Source organism: Rousettus aegyptiacus, unplaced genomic scaffold (genome assembly GCF_014176215.1).
Source record: "Rousettus aegyptiacus isolate mRouAeg1 unplaced genomic scaffold, mRouAeg1.p scaffold_m13_p_6, whole genome shotgun sequence".
Taxonomy (NCBI): Eukaryota; Metazoa; Chordata; class Mammalia; order Chiroptera; family Pteropodidae; genus Rousettus; species Rousettus aegyptiacus.
In genome coordinates, this window is record NW_023416309.1 from 104,277,945 (window position 1) to 104,301,834 (window position 23,890).

The 23,890-nt window shown below is 37.7% G+C and overlaps 2 protein-coding genes and 1 pseudogene across 2 annotated transcripts in view; 2 read left to right on the plus strand and 1 right to left on the minus strand.

Moving 5' to 3' along the window:
* Positions 1–20: 20 nt before the first annotated feature.
* On the minus strand, positions 21–6,608 carry DDX5 (DEAD-box helicase 5). Its single transcript, XM_016128971.2, has 13 exons — positions 6,385–6,608; positions 5,005–5,170; positions 4,574–4,670; positions 4,331–4,464; positions 4,147–4,212; positions 3,792–3,933; positions 3,554–3,714; positions 3,294–3,466; positions 2,839–2,949; positions 2,546–2,607; positions 2,393–2,452; positions 940–1,164; positions 21–726 (listed from the first exon to the last, which is right to left on the minus strand). The coding sequence occupies exons 1-13, from the start codon at positions 6,426–6,428 to the stop codon at positions 323–325; spliced, it is 1,845 nt and encodes a 614-aa protein (XP_015984457.1). The 5' UTR covers positions 6,429–6,608; the 3' UTR covers positions 21–322.
* Positions 6,609–6,719: 111 nt separating this feature from the next.
* CEP95 (centrosomal protein 95) overlaps positions 6,720–23,890 on the plus strand; it is a 32,025-nt gene continuing 14,854 nt past the window's right edge. Inside the window, exons 1-7 of the mRNA XM_016128959.2 lie at positions 6,720–7,480; positions 8,966–9,094; positions 10,236–10,343; positions 12,972–13,082; positions 15,690–15,795; positions 17,194–17,309; positions 23,088–23,219. Coding sequence (XP_015984445.2) covers positions 7,381–7,480; positions 8,966–9,094; positions 10,236–10,343; positions 12,972–13,082; positions 15,690–15,795; positions 17,194–17,309; positions 23,088–23,219 — 802 coding nt within the window. The 5' untranslated portion in view covers positions 6,720–7,380. The remainder of the gene's footprint in view (positions 7,481–8,965; positions 9,095–10,235; positions 10,344–12,971; positions 13,083–15,689; positions 15,796–17,193; positions 17,310–23,087; positions 23,220–23,890) is intronic.
* Positions 22,242–22,359, plus strand: LOC118604121 (annotated as a pseudogene).

The window sequence follows — 23,890 nt, forward strand, 5'->3', positions numbered from 1 at the left end:
AAAGTACAATTTCCACTTAATTCAGTCTTCAAATATTTTTATTGGAAGGCCATGCATTGCCTTCATTTATTGTATTTCAAATCACTGTACATTTACTTTTGTGAAAACACTGCCTGCATTTTCTAGTACAAAAAAAACCTAAAAATTGTTTCAGGAATGTAGAGAAATATCCAACTTAAATAGCGAAAAAGTGCACCATAATTACTGCTGCACTGCAGTCATTTCTGCATTTCCCATGTTTCTTAAATAACTATCTTGTCTGGTAACACACAATATAAAGAGCAATTATGAAAAACAGACATTTACATATACTTCTAAAGTCTTATTGAGAATATCCGGTTGGCATTGGATAACCAATCATAGGCGCAGCTGCAGTAGCAGGATATGCATATGCCTGTTGGTTCATACCATTGTGCATATTTGGAACATTACTTCCATATTGCTGAGTGCTATCATAACCATTCTGGTAAGTCCCTGTTGGATTACCAGTCCTAAAACTGGTCTGTATACCAGCAGACACAAAATTACTTCCAAAGCTCCCATTGGTGTAATTTGCAGCACTGTAAACACCATTCTGGGTTTTTGCCCCAAAATCTCTCTTAAGCAGACTAGAGTAACCTCTGTCATAATTTTCCCTGTCTCTAAAGGTATTAAATCCACCCCTTTTGCCTGCAGAGTATCTGTCCCGACGGTCATCCTTCATGCCTCCTCTACCCCTGGAACGACCTGTCAAGAAAAATAATTGCAAACTGATTATTTTTGACATAAATCACTACTAACACAGAAGGAATAGGTAGCTCTTACTCGCTAGAGCTGTGAAGCAGTTTCTCAACTTAGTTGCACAAAGATTTTACTCACCTGCCAATTCCATTTTAATGGATTTGTAGACAATTATGTGACCCCAAACCACCAACATTTCTTATTGAAGATTGGTCTTACCTGAACCTCTGTCTTCGACCAACTGAAGCAACTTGGGATTAATTGCTTGATTAGCTTCACGAAGCACAGAGATAAGGTCGCTCACTTGCTTTATGTTATTAGGTGTAAAGAAAGTGTATGCTGTGCCTGTTTTGGTACTGCGAGCAGTTCTTCCAATTCGATGAATATAATCCTCTGAGGAGTTAGGGTAGTCATAATTGATGACAAATTTCACATCTTCCACATCTGTAAGGTGTTGCAGTGTGGCAAAATAGTAATGTACGGAGTTTTGCACACCACAACAGCCAGACCAAAAATAAAAAGTTAGACAATTGTATTCCCAAGAAGGTACGGGCTGCAAAAAATACAGTTAAAATGGTTATCCATTCCCTGTAGGAATACCATTGAGGTTGAAAAAATATGAAGTACACATCATCTGTATGTCTTAATACCCACCCAGTAGAGCCTGTCAAAGGATGTGTATGTTCCCTAATTCCCAAATCAGCCAAGTCCCCTTAGAGATCATCAAGTGACATCTGAATGCTTCTGTGCAGTAGGGCCACTTAAAGGTTCACAGCAACCTCTTCATGTGTTCATTTTAAGGACCTTTAAACAAAAATGTACACGGTCCTTTGCATTACAGACTCATCAGAAAAATCAAAATTCTGGCCACACTGCTCGTCTTGCCAAGACCTTACAACCGCAGCTGCAAGAAAAACATACCTGTCCCCCAAAAGTTGTTTTTATGCACTGTCTCGTCTAGGCAAGCGCTTCCAAGAAGCCAGGATTCACTTGAGAATGTGTCTCTCTCTGGCAGGTCTCGACATGACGACTACTGTGTAGGTGAGGGAGGAACTTTCAAAGCATCGCTTTCTTTTCCCACTGACTAAGTGTGAGAAGTTGCTCCTGCTCTAGAGCTCATGTGCCAGTACTCACCAATTTGTAAAAGGCTTAGTACCTTTTAAAGCTGCTCTCTCCATTTCAAACTTGAACAAAAAGCTCATTGAACATTGATGTTTGGAAATATTTCTTCGACATTTCAGCAAACTCACTGAAACTCAAAGACCCACAGATCACAGTAAACAGTTTGAAACAATGCTGTACACCATGGCAGTCATGCAAAGCATGGGACAGAAGAAATACCACGGCAGTGAACTGTGAGGATAACTTCCATTTTTTTCCCTCGGAGAGAACAGTTTACGGGGCAGAGGTGGTATGTTCTGCCTTTTGAAGATTACTGGCACACTTTCAGCTTTTCACCTCTCTAATCGACTGGAAGCAGCCAGCCGATCTCTAGTCCTCCATCCCCCTCGAGTCCTCCGATTGTCATGCCTAGGCCTTGCCACAAAGACTGCACCTTTATATGAAAAAAACTTAGAAAAAATGCAGAGGTTAAAGAAAGCAATAAACTTTCTTTAAAAATTATATGGAGATCTTCTGGAAAACCAAGCCATGAATTCGAGTTTGTACTAACCTAGCCCTCTGGAGGCCACATCTGTAGCAATCAGAATAGGGGCTTTTCCATGTTTGAATTCTGTAAAAGAAGGCATGTATGTGGATCACTAATCTGAACAAAATTCTAGTTTTTTTTTTTTTGGGGGGGGGATCTTTTATTTTAAATACTTGCCATTTAGAACCCAGTCACGTTCCTGTTGACTCTTGTCACCATGAATACCCATGGCGGGCCACCTAAATTAGGAGAAAAGTTGTATTAATTAGCTTCACATTTAAAACCTGCCAGATTTTAGCCTAGCACCTTAACTATTCTTGATCATAGGTCCTTTCAATGTCACCTGAAATATTATACAGTTGCACCTATACTACCAGGCTCCCATCTACAAAATTCAGGTCTGTCACTAACTGCCCTTCCCCCTAAACTCAGCTCTAATATATCTGCTTCAATAGAATAAGCCCACATACCCGTCTCTCCTCATTTTTCTAGTAAGTTCATCACATCTTCTTTTGGTTTCAACAAAAACAATGGTTTTATTCTCCTTCTCACTCATGATCTCTTCCATTAGACGAATAAGCCTTAAAAGAAAAAAACTTGTAAATTTTAAGTCTATAGCTTCACCGTGCATTTATGGTCAAAGTATTTGGCTACAAATAAAAAACAAACAAACATACACCCCACCTGCTCGACCACTTATCAAGCAATTCTACCCTTGGACCTTACACCACAGGACACATGAAATCCTTTCCCTAAAGGAATGCTATAAATTATGGTGATAATCAGTTATCTAAAAGCAGAAAAATCTTCTTAAGGACAAGCTAAATTTACACATTCAGATTTCAACCATCACTTTTAAAACCTATGAAACAAATTCAAATTATAGTTTTTGTTTTTTTTTTTACAGTTAAGACTTATATCTTACTTTTCATCCTTCTCTACATCATGACACACATCCACAATCTGAAGAATGTTGTGGTTTGCACTCAGTTCTAGTGCACCAATGTTTATATGAATATAGTCTTTCAGGAAATCTTCAGCAAGCTGTCTTACTTCTTTTGGCCAAGTCGCACTCCACATTAGGGTTTGCCTGTCAGGCTAAAGAATATTTGAATAAAAAAGTGTGTATTCTAAGAACGAATTTGGAGCTAAGTTTGAAGAAGTAACATGTTTAAGGACACTTACTCTTATCTGATCCACAATCTTCCTTATTTGGGGTTCAAAGCCCATATCAAGCATTCTATCTGCTTCATCAAGAACAAGGTAGGTAGTTCTTCTCAGGTTTGTCTTCCCACACTCTAAAAAGTCAATCAGTCTTCCAGGTGTCGCAATACAGATTTCCACACCTACAATTAAATACATAAATTTAAGACATCCAGACCTCTTTAGCACCATCAGTAAAAAGAGACCTTTTGTTACACACCTCTCTCCAAATCACGTATTTGTGGTCCCTTGGGAGCACCACCATAGATGCAAGTAGACTTCAACCGACAGGCTCTACAGTATTCGGCAGCTACTTGCTGCACCTGTTGGGCCAGTTCCCGAGTTGGTGCCAGCACCAAACACTAAGGAAAGAGGAACAGAAAGCGAAACAGCTTTTAGTAGAATCCTGGGTCCTAATTTTAAACTGATTTATTGTTACACCAGCAGACAGCTCCCAGATAAATTAGGTTAAGATAATGTGTCTCTTTCCTAAAAACCACCATAAATTATGTCCTTTACTATATAAAACTCTATATTCCTAGGGTCAAACCTTAAGAAAAAGAATATATACTTACAATAGGCCCGTCACCTCTCTCTAGGAATGGCTGATGATTGATGTGGACAATGGCAGGCAGCAAATACTATTTAAGAAAATAGCAAACAACAAAAGTTACATTAAAATACTTCTGGTTTCATTTTATTACTAATTAATTTCCTCTAGCATATATCAGAGTATCTCAAAAGTTCTCCTGGACTTACAGACAATGTTTTCCCAGATCCAGTCTGTGCTACTCCAACCATATCCAATCCACTTAGAGCCACTGGCCATCCCTGAGCTTGAATAGCAGTGGGTTCAGTAAAGTTCTGTCTTGCAATCACGTCCATGACATTTGCTATAATTATCAATACCAATTTAGAATGATGCCAAAAGAAAACAACAAAAACAAACAACACACACACACACACACACACACACACACAAAACTTAAAACTAGCACCTACCAGGGAAGTTTGCTTCATAAAAATTCAGAACTGGCTTTGGGCAGTTGTGACCTCTAACTGTAATTTCTTTGCTTCTTCTGTATGTCTCTACCTCTTGCTACAAAAAACAAATAACCTGGTCAGGCTTACAAACAACCTCCCCTAAATAAAAAACCATTTTTGATTAATACTTTTACATGGCAAATTTATACTCTGGATCCACATATGGAAACCCCACTTGGCCCAAAAATACCTCCTGTGTTACATTCAACCATTCTAAGGAGGAAAATTCAAAACCATCTGTTTCCAAAAGTAACACCTCTTCCCAGACTAGTGAGCCAGAAAGCATGGCTTTCCCATAACTTGGTCATTTACAAGACATTTCTGGTCAGATTTTGATTTATTAAGTCATCACTGAGTTAATCCTGATAAAACCACATGAAATTACTCACAGCTGTGCGCCTAGCCAAATCAGGGTGTTCTTGATAAAAATTCTTCTCAAATTTGGGCAGCTCATCAAGATTCCACTTCTTTTTAACTAATTTCTCCCCAGGGTTTCCAAACTTCTTTCCTGATAGGGGCCCTGCTCTACTTCCTCCAAATCGAGGTGCACCAAACCTGAAATTAAAAAAAAATTTTTTTTTCAAACGTCTATGTAGGAGTTCAGTTTTTAGACACACAAACTCACCATCCCTTGACATATAGTAAAGATCGTTACAAGACTTTTGGAGGCGTAAGATCTAGCACTGTCCTTACGGACGCTCATTCTCTCGAAACCACAATTAGCACCCTATCATTTCCCGTTGTCGCCAAGTACACGCTACTGAAGCCAGGTCAACAGCCCCAGATTTACCAGGTCGGAAACTGGCTGACCATACGCTAAAAGCTCAGATTACAAGGACAAACAACTTGTAGTTAACAGTCCTTCCCACGAGCTTAGGAATTAAATATCTGGGAGAAGGACAATACGAGAAGGAGGAGCTTAACAGCGACATTATTTATCGGCCGTTCTCAAGCAAAGGAGCTTAGCTTTTACTGTATAACGGAACAGAACAGGCAATGAAGAGCACACCAAGGAGACTGGCGATCTCGGGGTCACTTATACAAGCTAAACGGATCCCGCGGAAGGGCTTCCGATCAAGGTAGCAAAATTATATAACACAAGGAGAAGGAGAAGGAGGAGCTGGCGACTACCAGGGGAGGAGTCCTGGCCCGGGCGGAGTCGGCCGGGCGTCGTTCCCGCTGGGGCGGCGCTTCCCCCTTTGTCTCGCATTTCTCTCTGCGCCACATTTTCTCGACGCTGCCATTTTGAGCTCCTCCGCCGGGCGGGGTAACAAAGGCGCCGCCGCCATGTCCGACGCCGGCATTTTGTACTCGCGGCTCTGCCACATGGCCGATTCCGCGGGCACCGGCCACCCTCCAAACCCCCCTGCCCGTATCAATGGCTTTGGAGGAGTCCCCCTCAACTCCCACGGGAATCCCGGGGCCCCTAGAACACCTCCCGAAAAATTGCACCTAACAGAGGCGAATTCGTTCGTCTCGAAGCGTCGCCCTTTCTTCCCCTCGCAATACACTCCTCCGAATTCTGCCCACAGCCGCTAAAAAACCGAGGCTCCAACGCCCCCTCCCAAACAAAAGGAGAGATTAAGAGCCGTTAACGGGAAATTCTTCGTCAGATTTTGACAAATTATCATAATGGAGCAAACCTCCCACTGAGGAGGCCCAAAGATGGGCTAAAAAATCCAAGTTCCCATCGCCGCCCGCCCCTCGTTATCCTCATCGGCCTCCCATCCCCCAACGGCTGGGCCTGACAGATCAATTCCCGCACTCACCCTCGATCCCGGCCACGGTCTCGGTCACTCGAATAGCCCGACATGGCGTCAATGATTGCGGTTGGCGGGGAACGAAGTGAAGAGAATCGGGTGCGACAAGTCGCTGGAAAAGGCTTCGGCGAGAGCGAAGCCTTGCGGGGGCGGCAGCGGCGGAGGGACGGCGATGACAGGAGCCGGAGCTGCTCCGCAAGAGACCGGTGGAAATGAATGAGGTGCCGGCCGCGTCCCGGCAGCCGGTTTTATAGTCTGGACCGCCTCCTCCGCCGCAGAGAATGCTGGGAACCGCTCTATGACCTAATCACCCCGCCCCTGCGCAGAGGCCGCAACGCTCGCCGACGTTCCGGAATCAGACAAGTTCTCTCCCCTACCCCCGCGGCCACTCCTTCAGAGTCGCCCGTTTCTCGCCCTTTCGTAGCTGGGCTGGCCCCCCACCAACCACCGGGATGCCTCAGGCTGCACCGACTTGACTTCACGTCTTGCTCTAGCCTTTCTACAAGCTCAAGGAAGCTACCCTGCCCTTTTTCGGGTCCACCCTAGGTAATAAAATGGCCAGCACAGAACCCAATCCGCCCACTTGGAGTTGTTTACGTGTTCAAAGAGCCCTTACACCCAGAACCAAATAAGACACGAAGGCGGAGCCTGACGTTGTCACGTGGCTGCCCCCACCCACCGGGTGAGCTGTCCGCACTACTTCGTCGGTAGGCGTCGGCGGAGGAATACAAAACGAACAGCTCGCCGGAAGTGCTGTGCTAATGCCACCGGGAGACCGGCCGGGACTGCTGGGTGGCACACACTGTCAAACCCACCCACCTAAGAATCAATTAGCGCAATCTTGCTGGAGGAGAATGGTTTCCAGAGCCCCCAAACCGCCGCCTCAGCGCGTGTTGCGAAAGGAAGTGCTCCTCTGATGACCAATCAGCAGCGAGAATCGTTTTAACGTCCCCGCCGCTTTCACCCCCCCCTTCCCTTTCATTTCGTTCCCCTTCTCTCAGTGCTATGTCTGTTCAGTGCGGCCCTTCCAGGACACCGTCCCCCGTGCGCCCAGCTGGGAGTCGGTCGGCGACCGGCATCCGCGACATGGCCGGCTCTGAGGCTGGTGAGTCTCGGCCTGGAGCCCCGGTGTGTGTAGACTAAAGTCCAAGACCCCGAACACCCCTGCACATTGTTTCTTGAGACCTCGGACCGGCCTCAGCTAGGTCTGGACTACCGATAGGGCTCGTGACAGACAGCCCGTAGTAGTTGGCTGGTTCTCGGGTTAGAGTCTCTTAGCTCAGTTCTCTGTCCGTTTCGAGGCTGTCGAGAGCGATTTTGGGGTGGGAGAGAGAAGGTCTCCGCAGTGAGGCCTGGAGTACGCCCGCATCCTGGCTGCAAAAGGGGCAGTCAGAACCCCAGACCCGGTTTCTTTGGAGAATCGAGCCTATGTCAAGGTGTTCTTTGCTCTTGCATTGTGGGAACCGAGGTCGTACCTACATTTGTATTGAATTTTTGAGGAATAGCACTCTTAAATCTGTTAATGTCCCTGCCAGAGTAGAATAGTGGTGGATTTTTCTTTTCAGTGCCCTCTGGAGTTACAGGCTTTGTCTAGCACCGCTTTTTGAAAAGCGAATTGATTTGGTTGTCTAGGACGCTTTCACCCTTCTCTCCAGGACAGCGTCAAACCAGTTGTCATAGTTTGGTCAGCTGTGAGAAACGAGCATGGGGGAGAGGGAGATAACGTGCTTTGAAGAGACGCACACGCACACATTGTTTCTGGGAAGAGGGAGATAATGTGCCTTGAAAACAATCATACACTTATTTCTAGAACATATTGAAGACAATCGAATACAGAATAAAAGAACTTTCCCTTTATCACCAGTCATTTCAAGAAACAAATGTTTTAAGTTTTTTCTATTACTTTTGGTCAAGAAACCTTTGTAATGACTTTTCTAATTCCAACAGTGTCTGGGAGTGGGATGGAGTGGTACACAGGAAACTTAAAACAGTATTGGTGCTAATTCTGCATTTAAGGACTCTAATGTATTTTCCATATTTTCTTGCACGTAATCAAATATAAAAAAAAAACTTAAATGCAGTAGTGTTAGTGTCATTACTCCAGTTCTTAACAGTTTAAGTTAATCACCTATTTGGGCACATGATAATTGGGTGAAAACATGACAAATGCTATTGGGAATTTGAAGCAACATCCATTAATTAGCTTCTAGTAGCCTCAGATTATATCATTAACAAACTGTCTTGTTTGGGACATAATAGTCCTGTATAATTGTAAATATGTTCTAAGTGAAAACATATGGCTTGCAGAAGAAGAACTACAGCAAATAACTTAAGATTTTAGGTTGCAACAGTAAAAATTGGATTTGCAACATTTTTTACTGCATTGGAATTTTAGAAGTCTGAAAATTATGCCAAGAAATTAAATACATCTTTTCAAAAATCATGCCCATGTGAATTTTTGAAAGTCTATAACAATCAATGCCTTATTTTCTACATAGTTTAATGTCTGCTTTTGTGAGGGTTTTTTAAAAATGTATGTACATGACTTTTTCTAGTGCTGTTTAAGGCTGAACTTTTTCTTTCCCAACAGAGTGGGTAACCATTGCCAATAACCTACTTTCGAAATGTCACATACACTTGAGGATACACGAACTAGAAGATTGTGATGCTAATGTCTTTATTGCGCTTTATCAATCCATTTTGGGAGAAAAGGTACCAGGTAAGGGTACTGAAAAGTGGGAGTGATAATATCTGTATCTTAAGCCAGTAATTTTTAATGCCTTTACTTAGATCCTATGGTATTTATAAGATCTCGAGTGTTTTTGTCTGCATTTTATTTCTATCTAAATGTTGCATTCATACCATAATGAATCTTATGAGACTCCCCTACCTCCAATAATAACAGCCTTAGTCAAATCAGTTTAGTCTTGGTAATCACTGTTTAATCATGTTTAATGCTTCATGAAAGTCACACCTTTTCTCTAAATGTACCTTCGAAGGTTCTAAAATGGAGGGGAACTTGGAAACTTTTCAGGTCCTGTTACTTAACCAATATTGTGGATAAAAATTGGTGTTTGTACTGTATCCCTGGTTAAATATGTGAGAGTCCTTATCCCTAGATTTCTTTGCTGCCTTCGTTTGTTTATAAAGTTTATAACCATTAAGTATTAAAGCTCTATGTAATCTTTCTCCCTTTCTCATTGTTTCCATGAGTCAGTGCCCTCCTCACTTCCTGGAATAATGGGATAGCTTCTAGATGGTATCTTTGATGCTAGTCTCAATGCTGTTTAGCATTCAGAAGCATATACAGGTACTTAGACCAGTCTTTTAGATACATTTTTATCCTTCCCCTAAAACATTCATCATCTCAACACAGAGGAGGAATTTGAAATTTAAGTTGCTATTAAAATCTTTCTGCATTCAAGTCTATACTGATCTTTCAAACCTTTATGCCAGTAATTCTCAATTGGCTGCTTTAACAGGGCATACAGTAACTTATCCTTTCACACTTGTTGGTTTTATCCTCTCATGGAAAGCAGCCCACAGTTATAAGTTAAAGTCTCATCTCATGCATTGTCTCCCTTATCGTATTATCATCTTTTTTAATTTAGGGACTTGAGTTTCCTTTAGCATGGTGCTTAATGTAGAACATGTTCATATATTTATTCAGTTGTATTCAATCAATAAATATTCAACCAATAAAGATTCTACTGTGTGGAATTCCGGCTCTGTTAACTTTATCTGTTCTGTTTGGGCAGCATGTTTGTAGCAATTAAACTTACTCAGAAGTCTGGTCAGAGAAAGAAAAATGAAAACTTAGACCCTCATAGATGCAAAATGATGTAGCTTTTCTTCCACAGACCTCATAGCTATTCCCAGGAGTCAAGAGGATGAAGCTCACAATGTACAAGCAGTGATCGATTCACTGGCCTTGGATTACCTGCAGGTCAGCTTATCTCACATAACAGGTCGGTAAATACTTAACCATCAGATAATTTTGCGTTTTACTAAAATAATTTGTTAGAACCCTAGACATTGTTTAGTTAGCCAAATGAGTAAATTTATGAAATAGACCAAATAGCAGGTCCGAGCCAAGACAGTGAAGGCAGCCATCCTTGACAACTTTACCAAGAGTCAGACATTGAGTTTATGATGAATTTTGGGTCTGAGTCAGAGTTCCAGCTGGTAGCTGGAGGTGTATTTTTGTTGTTTTGTAATATTGAAGCTACCATACTGCTCGTTTGTAGTAGCTAAAAATTAGAAACACCTAAATGTCTATTATGGAAACAGGTTAATTAAATTATGGTAGCTCCATACAAGGAGCTACTCTGCAGGTGTAAAAGATGATTGATGACACTCTTGATGTACCATGTTCCATATTAATGGAACAATCTCCATTATATATTGTGTGAGAAAATTTTGGTGAAGTTACAATGATAATGTGCAGTTTGCTATTATTTGTAAAAAGAAAGGTAGGGAGAATATATATGCAATTGATTTCATACAGGAGAACTCTAGAAGCACATACAAGAAACCTGTAATACAGATTGCCTCCAGTAAGAACTTCAGGGCTGTAGAACAAGGTGGGAGGAGACTTGTATACCTTTTGTACTTCTTGAATTTTGAGTCATGTGAATATGTTACCTGTTCTAAATAAATGAAACTATAAATTGTTTCTGAACCTTTTTCCAAATAAATTATTTCCAGATAATGAACAGGGAATTTTGGGAACTTGAAACTATACTTAAATCTCAGAGAAAGTTTATGCTGTTTATTCTTTGACAGTAGTTAAATGAGATAAATGTTAATCAGGCTAAGTCATTTCCATCTCAATTTGATATTGATGAGAACAGGTTTTTGCAAAAATACTGAAATTTTTGAGTGCAGTTTTGTGAGTAAATATCGTAAACTATTTTTGATATAATTTCTTTTGAGGGATAATGTTGGGGTTTCTCTGTTCTTTTGTATTTTAGAATTGCTTTATCACTGGAGTGGGGCAATTTGGGGTATTTGTGCTTTTTAAATATACTATAGTAAAGTTTGTCTGCTTATAGACTTTTTTAATGTTGTGCTTCCACTGATAACTCTCATCTACCCCATGAAAAGTTAGAAAACTGCTTACCTCCTGTAGACTGCAAAGCAGCTTTTCACTCCTTGTGTTCTGTTCAAAGCAGTTTCTCCTACACCATGAAGCACCACACTCTGGCAAGCAGTCTTAGTTGCTGGGTTGGCAGAGTATGCTCCCCATCCTGGAAACTGAAGTCCTGAGTATGCCCTTGGGGTACATTTGTGTATCTGGTTAAGCCAGAAAAACACAGGGCTTATAAACAAGATACCTATTTAGTTTTTTTAAACAGAAAAAATCTCAAATATTGTTTTTACTAACACTATTGTAAAACATCAAATTTCTGGTTTAGGTGTGTTTTGCTTTATGCCTGAAGTTGTAAATGGCTAGATTCTCTCAAATATTAAATTTCCACTTGGCTTCTTCCCTACTGGTTTGAACTCATGCAGAGGCCAGGCATGATCTCCCCAAGGACAACCCGAGTGTTTCAAGATTAAGTTTGTCCATACCTGATGTTGATTGGAGTTTATTTTAGGGGACATGTCAAGTTTCCATGCTTTTACCAACCCATTTCTTGTCAACATTTCAACTTGCCATTTATTTAGAAATCTATTATAGGCCAGGTAGTGTGCTGGGGACTGTTTAAAGATTAATTTCTGGGCATAAAGGTGTGGTTGGAGATGAGGCTGGAGAGGTTGGGGGTGAGGTGATATTAAGAAGGGTTTTATATATAGAAAGACATGGACAATTTTTAATTTTTAAAAAATGGTATATACAAAGTGAATAGCAGTTAAATAGAAAAAATTAGGAATTCCTGATGAAAGTATCCTAGCAAGTTTTTTTTGATTATTTTGTTTTTATATTTCTTTACTATTGTCATCTTCAGAACAAAGCACCATCTTGAAGTAGGATCCTACAATGAAACAGTGTTCTCTCCCACAATTTTTTTTCTATCAGCCAAATAAAGTTCCGCTTAACTTTTATATTTTGGTATAAATCTTACCAAAAGATGTGTTTTTAAGTCTTACTTATTTTGCTTCTCGATAAAGGAAGGAATAGGCCAATGAATTATCAAACATCATATTCAAGATTACTCCCTTTGTTTTTTCAAATTTAATCATGCATCAAGAAATCGATGCTTTTAATACAGCTAACCCTTGAACAAAGCAGAGCTTAAGAGTGCCAACCCCTGCACAGTCAAAATTCCATGTATAAATCAGCCCTCCACATATGCGGATTCCCAGCCACAGATAGGAAATATTATTTTTGAACCACAGTTATTTGACTCTTCATATGCAAAACCTGGGGTTACGGAGGGCCGACTGTATATTTATTGAAAAAAATCCTCGTGAGTAGACCCACACAGTTTGAAAACTGCATTGTTCACAGGTCAGCTATATAATACTGTTTCTTCTGGGTTGGTTTATAATCCTTGTATCTTGAACAATATTTTCAGTGGTATATCCATCTCAAAATTAAGAGGCTTTTTATTTCTTGGTTAAATATTTTTAAAAATCTTTTCTGTGTTCAGGAGAAAATATAGTGAAAGGTGATAAAGAATCCATTAAGAATCTCCTGGAAATATTTGATGGGTTGCTGGAGTATCTTACAGAACACATCAGTGAAACATCTTATGAGAAAAGTAAGTTTAAGAATAGAAATTTGATTTGGTTTGTCTACATTATGTCTCTTTTTGCCTTTTATATTTTTGCCTATTTTTTCTTCATAGGAGTTAGAATCATTAATACACTGATTATAAATTAAATTTTAATTGTTATTGTTTTAAGCAGTTGAAAACTCTACCCTAGAATGCCATCATAATCTGTGTCAACTTGGATGCTGCTTAAAAATTACTTTAAAACTATTCTATAATAGAAAGCTAAAAGCTGGCAAAAATTGCTTATTATTGCATGAAATTCCTTACTCCAAAATTTTCTATGTTAGAACTGCCATTTTTTGTTACAAATGTGGATGTTGCTGAGGCGTCAGCAGGAGGGATTGGTGCCTTTCTGTCTTCAACCCACACTTAGGTTTGTGACAGCCTGAATATTTTTTATTTTACTCTTAAACAATTTATCATGTGACATTTCGATATTATGTTTTTTAATGATAATTATAAAAATCAATATTTCTATGTTTTCCAAAAGGGTTCTGGTTATTTAAAGTAGATCAGAAGTATATGAGAGCTATTTATCATCTTTAACTCAGTAAATCCCATTTCTAGGGGTTTATCCTAAATAAATTATACAAAAGAAAGGTGCTTGAAGGTCCTCATTGCATTTATTTATTTATCATTACAAAAAAAAAAAACCCTCTATGTCTTTAATGGTTAAGTAAAACACTGTCATGATTGGAATAATATATCGCCCATTTAAGAATGGGTTTACCTTTGTAAAGTTATTTTTAAAAAGTTTTCATCAGTAATAGCAATTAACAAATTCTAATATGAATGAAGACAAAAAAATTGGGTAGGCTCATCATTCCTAATTCTCACATTGTTGATTGTGAGAATTAGGAATTATGCTGTGATTATAACATTTTTTAGTTAATCTTAAACTCTTTAGAGATAGTATTTATTCTTTTATTCGCCTTGCTAAAAAGATTTAAAAGCATATATAGGTAAGGTCTGGAAAAAAAGACTGGAAGGCATGCCAAACTGGATATTTTTTATTTCCAAAACTTTCGAATGTTGAGTATTTTTGAGTGTTTAATATATACCAGCCTAGCTACTCTAGCAAGATTCAAAGCTGCATGCTTTGTTTATTACTCTCAAACCTGTACTCACATCAGAGAGGTAGCTATAAATATACACAATAAATACATTATAGGAGAATTAGGGGAGAGTGAATGACATGTGAAATTCACCTAATTCAAGACTACCCGTGGGTATTTCGATGCTCTGTGGCATTTTAGTCATTTTAGCTGCAAGATTAAGAGCTAGAAAACTACCTCAAAGTAAAGAGGTTGATTAATTTGGAATGTTATAATGACAGCAGCAGTTTATACTAGTTTTACGTAGTGCTTTTTTGCAGGTCAGAAAGGGATGATAGGACCTGGCCAAGAATAGGGCAGTGGGGATGGAGAGGGGTCAGAACTTACAGATACTGTATGTGAGTCTAGTAATAGTTCAATGCTGAGGGAGGGATCTTCGCTGGGGGAGGTCAGTAGTATGTAGAGAGCTTAGTGCTGCCAGGAGGGAGTTGCTCAGAGGGGGCCTCCCTATGTGGTAGTACCTTAGTTGGACAGTGTTTTCTAAAGACTGATTGTTACCTTTGCAGATCCAAATTTATATGATAGTATTACTTAGAGCTTTCAAATGGCAATGGGAAATAAATCTTTAGTATCATTAGTCATATCAGGTATGCAGAACAACTTCTTCTGGTACCTGAGCTAGCATTTCATTTACCACTGAAGACAAAGGGATTTTAAGGCAGACAAATTCCCCTCACTGTGTGACTGAAGCTGTCTAAGCCTCAGTTTTCGCATATGAAATTCTTTTATGGTTGTAGAGAAGGTTACCTAAGTAGATATGCATAAATAGTTTAGCCCTGAACCTAGCTCAGAGTAAATGCACAATGACTGTTAATTAATGTTATTAAAATATTGCTTAGTAAATACAGAAATAATAAAAAATAAAAAAATGAAGAGGGGATGTTCAAATAGGGAGTCTCTAAAAATGGAGAAGGGACTATCCAGAGGGGTAGATCTGAATGATAGAAGTTTTTATCCACATACCTCTTAAATCACTGCCATGGTGAAAGTGTATTCATCAGGTATGTTGGAGTAGAAAAATGCTGTTAGTCCTAAGGAAAATTTTATTCAAGCCTTAATGTGGTCTGACTATTAGGCTGGGGCATGATTGTCTTAGAGCTTAAGGTAGCTCACACAGTCATGTTTTTCTGAGGCCTAGACATCTTGCCTCAGACATCCATTACAGATAGAGAGGTATAAAGAATAATAAGTAAACCTACCACCTACCTTAAAAAATAAAACATTGATAATACAGCTGTAGACCCTGCTTTTACAGCAACATTTGTATTGTATATTTGTTACCCAATAATACGTGTTCATTACAGGTAATGATTTGGTTCTTTCTAATCTCACTTTTGCAATAGCCTTGTTTACCAGGAATATTTGAGGGTGCCTAACTGTCCTTACCTCTACCCACTCCCTGTATAAAAATAGTAGTCTATTAACTTGGGTTTTTGTTTTTGGGGGGGGGGGTTTTGTATTGTTTTTATTTAAACAGGTGAAACTGGACAGGGTTTTAAAGAATCCCATGGAGGAGAACCTTTGGAAGAGTCAGGAAGTACCAAAGAATCCAAAGCATCATGGAAAAGAGTTTCTTTTGAGAGGTAGTACTCAATGTCTATGAATTTAATTAAAACAAGTTATGCTTTTCATTCTCCTAAGAAATAAAATTACACACAATATACCAGAATGGCAGGAAAAAAGTAAACAAAAACCAAAAAGCTAATGTGAAAATTTACTAACTTCTCATGTTTTAAAGCTCCCTGAGGGAGTTTAAAAAACCTTGAGCTATATACAGTATTTAATTCTCATCATTAACCACCTACTTATTTTTTAATTTTTTCATTCATCTTCAAAGTCGTTTATGTTCCTTGCACAAAACTTGGAAAGTACAAGAGAAATTAAAAAGCCGGGGGTGGGGGGGGGGTGGGGGGGGGTGGGGGGGTGGGAATCTACCATTTAGAACTAAATAACTGCTTGTTAACATTTTGTTTTACTTTAGACTTTCTTACTGTGTTTTTTAAAAATTTAGTCATATTATCTATATAATTTTATTCCCTGCATTTTATAATTAACACATCAAATCTTACCCCCAGTTGTTAAACTCTTTATCTTTTATAATCACTGTATAACATACCATTCTTATGGGTGCATCATAATATACTAAACCACTTTTCTAAAGTGGAGGTAGTTATTCCAGTGTTTTTATATTATTTTTTTAAATGTGATATATACCTTTGTTTATCCTCTCGCCAATCTTTAAGCTACATTCAGAGTCAAAGAGTATGAGTGTTACAAGGCTTTTAAAAGTTGCCAAATTGCTTTTCAGAAAGGCCATGACTATTTATACACCCACCTGCAGGATGAAAGTGCTTGGTTACTGCACCCTCATGAACCAATACCATTGACCAATATCAGAGTTGCAAAATTTGTGCTACTGTTCAACACAAAATATGTCATTACAGGTTTGATTGTACTTCTGCAAACTAGAAATTGAACATGACATTTCTTTTAACTACCTGATTCTCAGTTTTTGTATGGAGTTTTTCAAGGCTTGAAAAGCATAGGCAATACCTTCTTGTTTGGGTATAGTACACTGTGGAAACATGTCTTAAAGGAAACCATCATAAGATAAATTTCTTGGCTTTATTTTTCATTAGATTAAAAACATAACAAGTACAAGAGTGAAACAATACAAGGATATTTAATGCAAAATGCTCTACCTAGACTCCACTCCAAATGCTAATGAGTGTTTATTGTTCCTTGTGTGTATTCTCCTATAATTTAATCCTTAACACTTTATACATAGCTGTTTTTACCATACATTTATCAGGAAAAAAAAAAGCAGCAAGAAGTGATAGACAGTAGAAGGAAGTGTCTTTCTATTTTTCTGTGCATAGCAATGAACAGTCTGAATATTTGTAGGCTGCTTGAAGCAGCTCTCATGGGAAGGGCCCTTTGTGGTCAGGCTGGGCCCTGAGTAAATGAGGGAACTCTTTCAGGTGTTCCTCGTCATCTGAGGCTTTGGGCCCCTGTTGGGATGGAGATGAAGCAGAATCCACTGGTGAATTAATTAGACTCGGAGACACAGCACACACTTTTTCTCTAAGAAGTAATGGTGAGTAGTTAAACTTTAAATATCAATTGTTATTCAGTATACAACTATGAAAATGTACATAGTTACACTTAGGAGCGTATAAAGTTGAGAGGAATATAGAGAGCCCTAACTGGACTTCAGAATAAATTCCAGAATATCACTGTTAACCCACTAAATATGAACATTAATTTGAAATCAATCAGTGGGAATCATGGGCACATGGTCAAATAGGTAGATGCGAGATTGTCCTGTAATATGTGGGACTTGATACCCTAGGAAGAGAATTCTGGATACAGCTTAACAGTCTAGTCACACTCAGTGTAACCCTTAAGTATAGATTCCTGAACTGCGTGACTGTTTTCCTGCTTTCAGCCAGCAGGTCTGTATATCCAGTGGCAATTTTTCTCCCAAGCTGCAGGCCACATTTCCAATGATCTACTGCTTATACACATTAACCTTTCATATCTTTCAGGCCTGTTTTGAGCCTCTCACCTTGCTTTCAAACCATCTCACTCCCTGTCCTGCCCACCTTGGTTGCCATGCTCTTCTCTGGCATCATACTGTTCCTTCTATAGGGATACTCCTCCTTTCTATTCCTGGCAAACACACGATACAAAGCCTAGCCTCTCCCTCATCTGCCTCAGGCTCTGAGGCTCTGTATTCCTACAGTATAGCTTCATCATACTTTGGTAACACCATTCTCACGCTGGATAGTTAACTTTGAGTTTGTCTATTATGTTAACTGAGTTCGAAGGACAGTAGTCACAGCATACTCATTCATCAAAGAAGCACATTTCATAATGATAAAGGGATCAATCCAACAAGAGGATATAACCTTTATAAACACACACCCAACGTAGGAGCACCTAAATATATAAAGCAAATATTGACATAAAAAAAAAAAGATCGACAGGCATACAATAATAGTAAGGGACTTTAACACCCCTTTGACATCAAAGGATCATCCAGACAGAAAACCAACAAGGAAACAGTGGCCTCAGATGACATATCAGACCAGATAGATTTAATATTTTTAGAATGTTTCAGCCAACAGCAGATTATACATTCTTTTTAAGCGCACATGGAACATTTTCCAGGATATGCCCTATTGTTAAACCACAAAACAATTTTCAGTAACTTTAACATTGAAATCCTATCAGGTATCCTCTCCAATCACAATAATGTGAAACAAAAAATTAATTGAAGAAAACTGAAAAACACACAAACACATGGAAGTTAAATAATATGCTACTAAACAATGAATGGGTTAACAATGACGTCAGAGAAGAAGTCAAAAGATACCTTGAGATGAATGAAAACACAATGACCTAAAAAAAATGAGGAATGTATGGTAAAAGCAGTCCTAAAAGGGAAACTCATAGCGATAGAGGCCTACCTCAAGAAACAAGAAAAATCTCAAACAATCTAACCTTTGCCCAAAGAAACTAGAAAAAACAACAAAGGAAACCCAACATGAGTAGAAGAATGAAAATAAGATAAGAGCAGAAATAAACAAAGTAAGAGTCTAAAAAATCAATATAAATGATCACTGACACCAAGAGCTGGTTCTTTGAAAAGATAAAAATCAATAAATCTTTAACTAGACTCATCAAGAAAAAGAGAGAACCCAAATGAATAAAATAAGAAGTGAAAGAAGTAACAGCTGACACCACAGAAATACAAAGGAGTATAAGAAAATACTACAAACAGTCATATGCCAACAAATTAGACAACCTGGAAGAAATGGATAAATTCCTTGAAACACACAATCTTCCAAGATAATCAAGAAGAAACAAAATCTGAAGAGACTGGTAACTACTAACAAAAGATAAAATCAATAATAAAACTCCAACAAACAAAAGTCTGGGACCAGATGGCTTTATAGGTGAATTTTACCAAAGAATTAACACCTGTTCTCAAACTAGTCCAAAAAATTGAGGAGGGGATATTCCCATGCTCATTTTACAAGGTCACCCTTACTCTGATTCCAAAACCAGACAAAGACATTACAAAAAAAGAAAATTATAGGTCAATATCCTTGATGAACATACATGCAAAAATTCTCAACAAAATATTAGTAAACCAAATTCAACAATACATTAAAAATATCATACACCAAGACCAAGTGGGGTTTATTCCTGGGATGTAAGATTGGTTCAATATCAGCAAATCGATGTGATTTGCCACATAAAATGAAGGATAAAAAATCACTATTATATCAATAAATGCAGAAAAGGCATTGGACAAAATCCAGTATGCATTTATGTTAAATGCTCTCAGCAAAGTGGAAATCGAAGGAACATACCTCAACATAAAAGCCATATGTGACAGGCCGACAGCTAACATCATATTCAATGGTGAAAAGCTAAAAGTGTTTTCCTTAACATCAGGAACAAGGCAAGGATGTCTGCTTTTACTTTTATTTAACATAGTAGTGTCCATAGTATAGCCACAGCAATTAGAAATAAAAGGTGTCAAAATAGGAAAAGAAGAAATAAAATCGTCATTATTTGCAGATGACAAGATACTAGATAGAGAGAACCCTAAAGATTCCACCAAAAAACTGTCAATTGTTAACAGTCTGGTAAAGTAGCAGGATATAAAATTAATATTCAGAAATCAGTTGCATTTTTATCTACTGATGATGAGCTATCTATCAGAAAGAGAAATTAAGAAAACAATCCTATTTACAATTGCATTAAAAAAAAACAACAACAATAAAATACCTAGGAATAAATTTAACAAAGGAGATAAAAGACCTGTACTGGGAAATTATAAGGCATGGAAGAAAAAAGTGAAGAAGATACAAATAAATGGAAGGATATACTACGCTCACGGATAGGAAGAACTAACATTGTTAAAATGCCCATACTACCCAAAACAATCTATAGATTCATTGCAATTCCTATGAAAATACCAATGGCATAATTCACAAACCTAGAACAAATAATAAAATTTACATGAAACCACAAAAGACCCCAAGTAGCCACAGCAATCTTGAGAACTAAGTTGATAACAAACTATAAGACTATAAAAATCAAAACAGCATGGTACTAGCATAAAAACAGACACATAGATCAGTGAAACAGAATAGCCCAGAAATAAACCCATGGCTATGTGGCCAGTTAATCTATGACAAAGAAGGCAAGAATATACAATAGAATAAAGACAGTCTCTTCAGTAAATGGTGCTGGGAAAACTGGACAGATACATGCCAAAAAAATAAAGAAAAACCAACTTCTTACACCATATACAAGAATAAACTCAAAATGGATTAAAGACTTAAATGTAAGACCTGAAACCATATAACTCCTAGAAGAAAACATAGGCAGTAAACTCTTTGACATTGCTCTTACTAGTATTTTTTTTGCAGTCTCCTCAGGCAAGGGAAACAAAAGAAAAAATAAATGAGACTACATCAAATTAAAAAGGTTTTGCACAGCAAAGGAAACCATCAACAAAATGAAAATACAACCTACTGGATAGAAAACAATATTCACCAATGATACATCCAATAAAGGGTGACCGTCCAAAGTATATAAGAACTCATACAATTTAACACCAAAAAATAACCCCAAACAAACAAAAAATAGAGGACTCGAATAGACATTTCTCCGATGAGGACATACAGATGATCAATAGACATTTGAAAAGTTGCTCACTGTCACTAATCATCAGAGAAATGCAAATTAAAACCACAATGACCTCAAACCTGTCAGAATGGTTATCTTCAGTAAATCAACAAACAAGTGTTGGTGAGAGTATGGGGAAAAGAGAACCCTTGTGCACTGTTGGTGGGATGACAAATTGGTGCAGCCACTATGGAAAATTATGGAAGTTTCTCAAAAAATTAAAAATACAACTAATATATGACCCAGCAATCCCACTTCTACTAATCTGAAGAAATATACAACACTAATTCAGAAAGTCACTTGCATCCCTATGCTCATTGCAACATTATTTACAGTAGACAAGATATGGAAGCAACCTAAGTGTCCATCAACAGACAAATGGATAAAGAAGTTGTGGTACATATATACAATGGAATATTAACTTGGCCATTAAAAAGATTGAACCCTCGCCATTTGCAACAACATAGACAGACCTAGAGGATGTTATACTAAGTGAGATAAGTCAGACAGAGAAAGACAAATACCATATGGTTTCACTTATATATGGGATCTGAAAAAAAAAAAAATGAACAAACAGAAATGAAACTTATAGATAGAGAACAAACTGATGTTTGCCAGATGGGAGGGAGGTTGCGGGCCTGGGTGAAAAAGGTGAAGGGATTGAGAAGTACAAATTGGCAGTTATAAAATAGTCATGGAGATGTAAAGTACAGCATAGGGAATATAGCCTATGATAGTGTAATAATTATGTATGATGTCAGGTAAGTACTAGACTTGGAGGGATCACTTTCTAAGTTATATAAATGTATAACGACTAAGCTGTCTGAATACCTGAAACTAATATATTGAATGTTAACAGTAATTGAAAATTTTCAAAAAATTAAAAACCCCAAAGAACTTTTAACAGTGCTGGGTTGATTATTAAATTAACATTTAATGTTATTGTAATCTCATTAACTGTTTTCATACTGATTTGTGACTAAATTCTGTTGAAAATCTAAAAGGTAAGTAATATAATTTGATCTGTGAGAAGGGGGGAAAAGGAAAAAAACTAGACACATATAAAAATGAAGTAGCCTGTCGTCAAACTGATGACAAAATTCAGTATCAGGTAGTAGAGAAATTGTGGACCAAGTTATAAATTTTAAAATTAGATTTTAGGGAGATATGGTATTCATGTGAAATAATTTATGGAGGCAGATTTGCATATTTAAAACATTTTGATGTGAAAATGGCCGCATTGCACTTACTATGGAAAAGGAGAGCACAAAAATATATTTGCTGATTTTTAAAAGACATAAGTGTCAAAAATTTAAAAGTAGTCTACGGCTATGCTACCCTGTATGTGCCGATCTCTTCTGATCTAGGAAGCTAAGCAGGGTCGGGCCTGGTTAGTGTTTGGATGGGAGACCACCTAGGAAGACCAGGTGCTGTAGGTGTTAAAAGAGAAAATTTAAAAATTTTTTAAAAATTTAAAACCACAGTGTCTTGGAATCAGTTGCATGGATTTAGGGATGTGTACGAAGTGAATTGTTCTGTATTTAGGGATTGTCACTTGATCATATTGGTATCGATGAGTTTTCAGAGTACATTCTCATACCTTCGAAGGAATAAGTTTATTGTAAATTCTTTCATAAATTGAAAAAGGGATAAAAAAATCATTAGGAGAGGTCATGAATCCACTTTGTTTATGGGGAGTTTGTGTATTGTAGATTTCTAGAAGAGCAAAGTGGATATTCCCTCAATTTCAATAATATTTTAATATCACTTTCTGTATAATAATATAAAGCTGATTCAAAATGTTAAGCACTTGTAAAGTAGATAAATAAAACAGTTTGATCTGTAAATCTTTGATTACGGTACCAGTCAAGACCTCTAACTCAGAGACATACCCGCACAACAGTCAGCATTTCTGCAGCTCTGACATCTGTTTTTCTAAGGCAAACTAATGAAACATCGCGTGAAACTTTGCTATCAAGTTGCATGAATGATTCTGGGCTACAGAACTACATCTCGATATCTGATAATCATTCAAAGTAATTGTTATTTCGAGCAATCAGACCAACATGATTATGTCCTTCCTGAGGTTTTTATTCTCAGGGTGCAAAACTCTTGGCTTTGATTATAACATTCAGCAATAAAAAATTTTCAATATTTTCTTTAATAGGTACCCAAGGTCCTAATGAAATACAGTCTAAAAAAGCCTCAACTGTACCATGTTCTAAATCACATGAAGAAGCGCTGAACACTCCCTCATCTAGCTTTTTGTGCAAGACTAGGACATCCTTTGTTGAAGACAGTGAGTAGTAATATTAATTCTAGGACTATGCTATGAGTTGAAGACAATAGTTCCTGGGCCAATTGCTGTTGCCATTACCTTTTTTCTTGTGTTGCTCTACACTTTGTTTTAAATGATCTTATTTGTAGATGTTTGCTATTAATTATGAGCTCTGATGTCTTTGTAAGATAGTGTTTGGTCACGTTTTACATATACTGTTTTGTTATCTAGATCCTCTCCTCTCAAAGACTTTAGGGCAGTAAGAGTCTCTGATATATTAACGTATCAGTTGGTTGTCTTCACATTACTAGTGAATGACAACATAGAGTAACTCAAAAAATATTATTGTTTTTTATTGTTATCTCTGAGATTTTCATATGGTTAGTATTATATAAAATCATTGTTAATAGTTACTTTTATAACGTGGATGAACCATAATTTAGCTATTCTTCAAGCCATTTAGGGTTTTTAGTAATTTTTCATTGCTTTTAAATAACTTCAGGGAACATTTTAATGATAATTTTAAAATTGCAGTCTTCCTGATTTAATTAGATCCCTACTTACTTACTCAGGGTAAGTCCCTGGTTTAATTTTTTGTGTGTGCTATTAAAAAAAAAAAAAAAAAATCAAGTTTAAAATATATTTCTAAATAGTATATGTGAACAAACAGATATGTGTATATATGATTTATT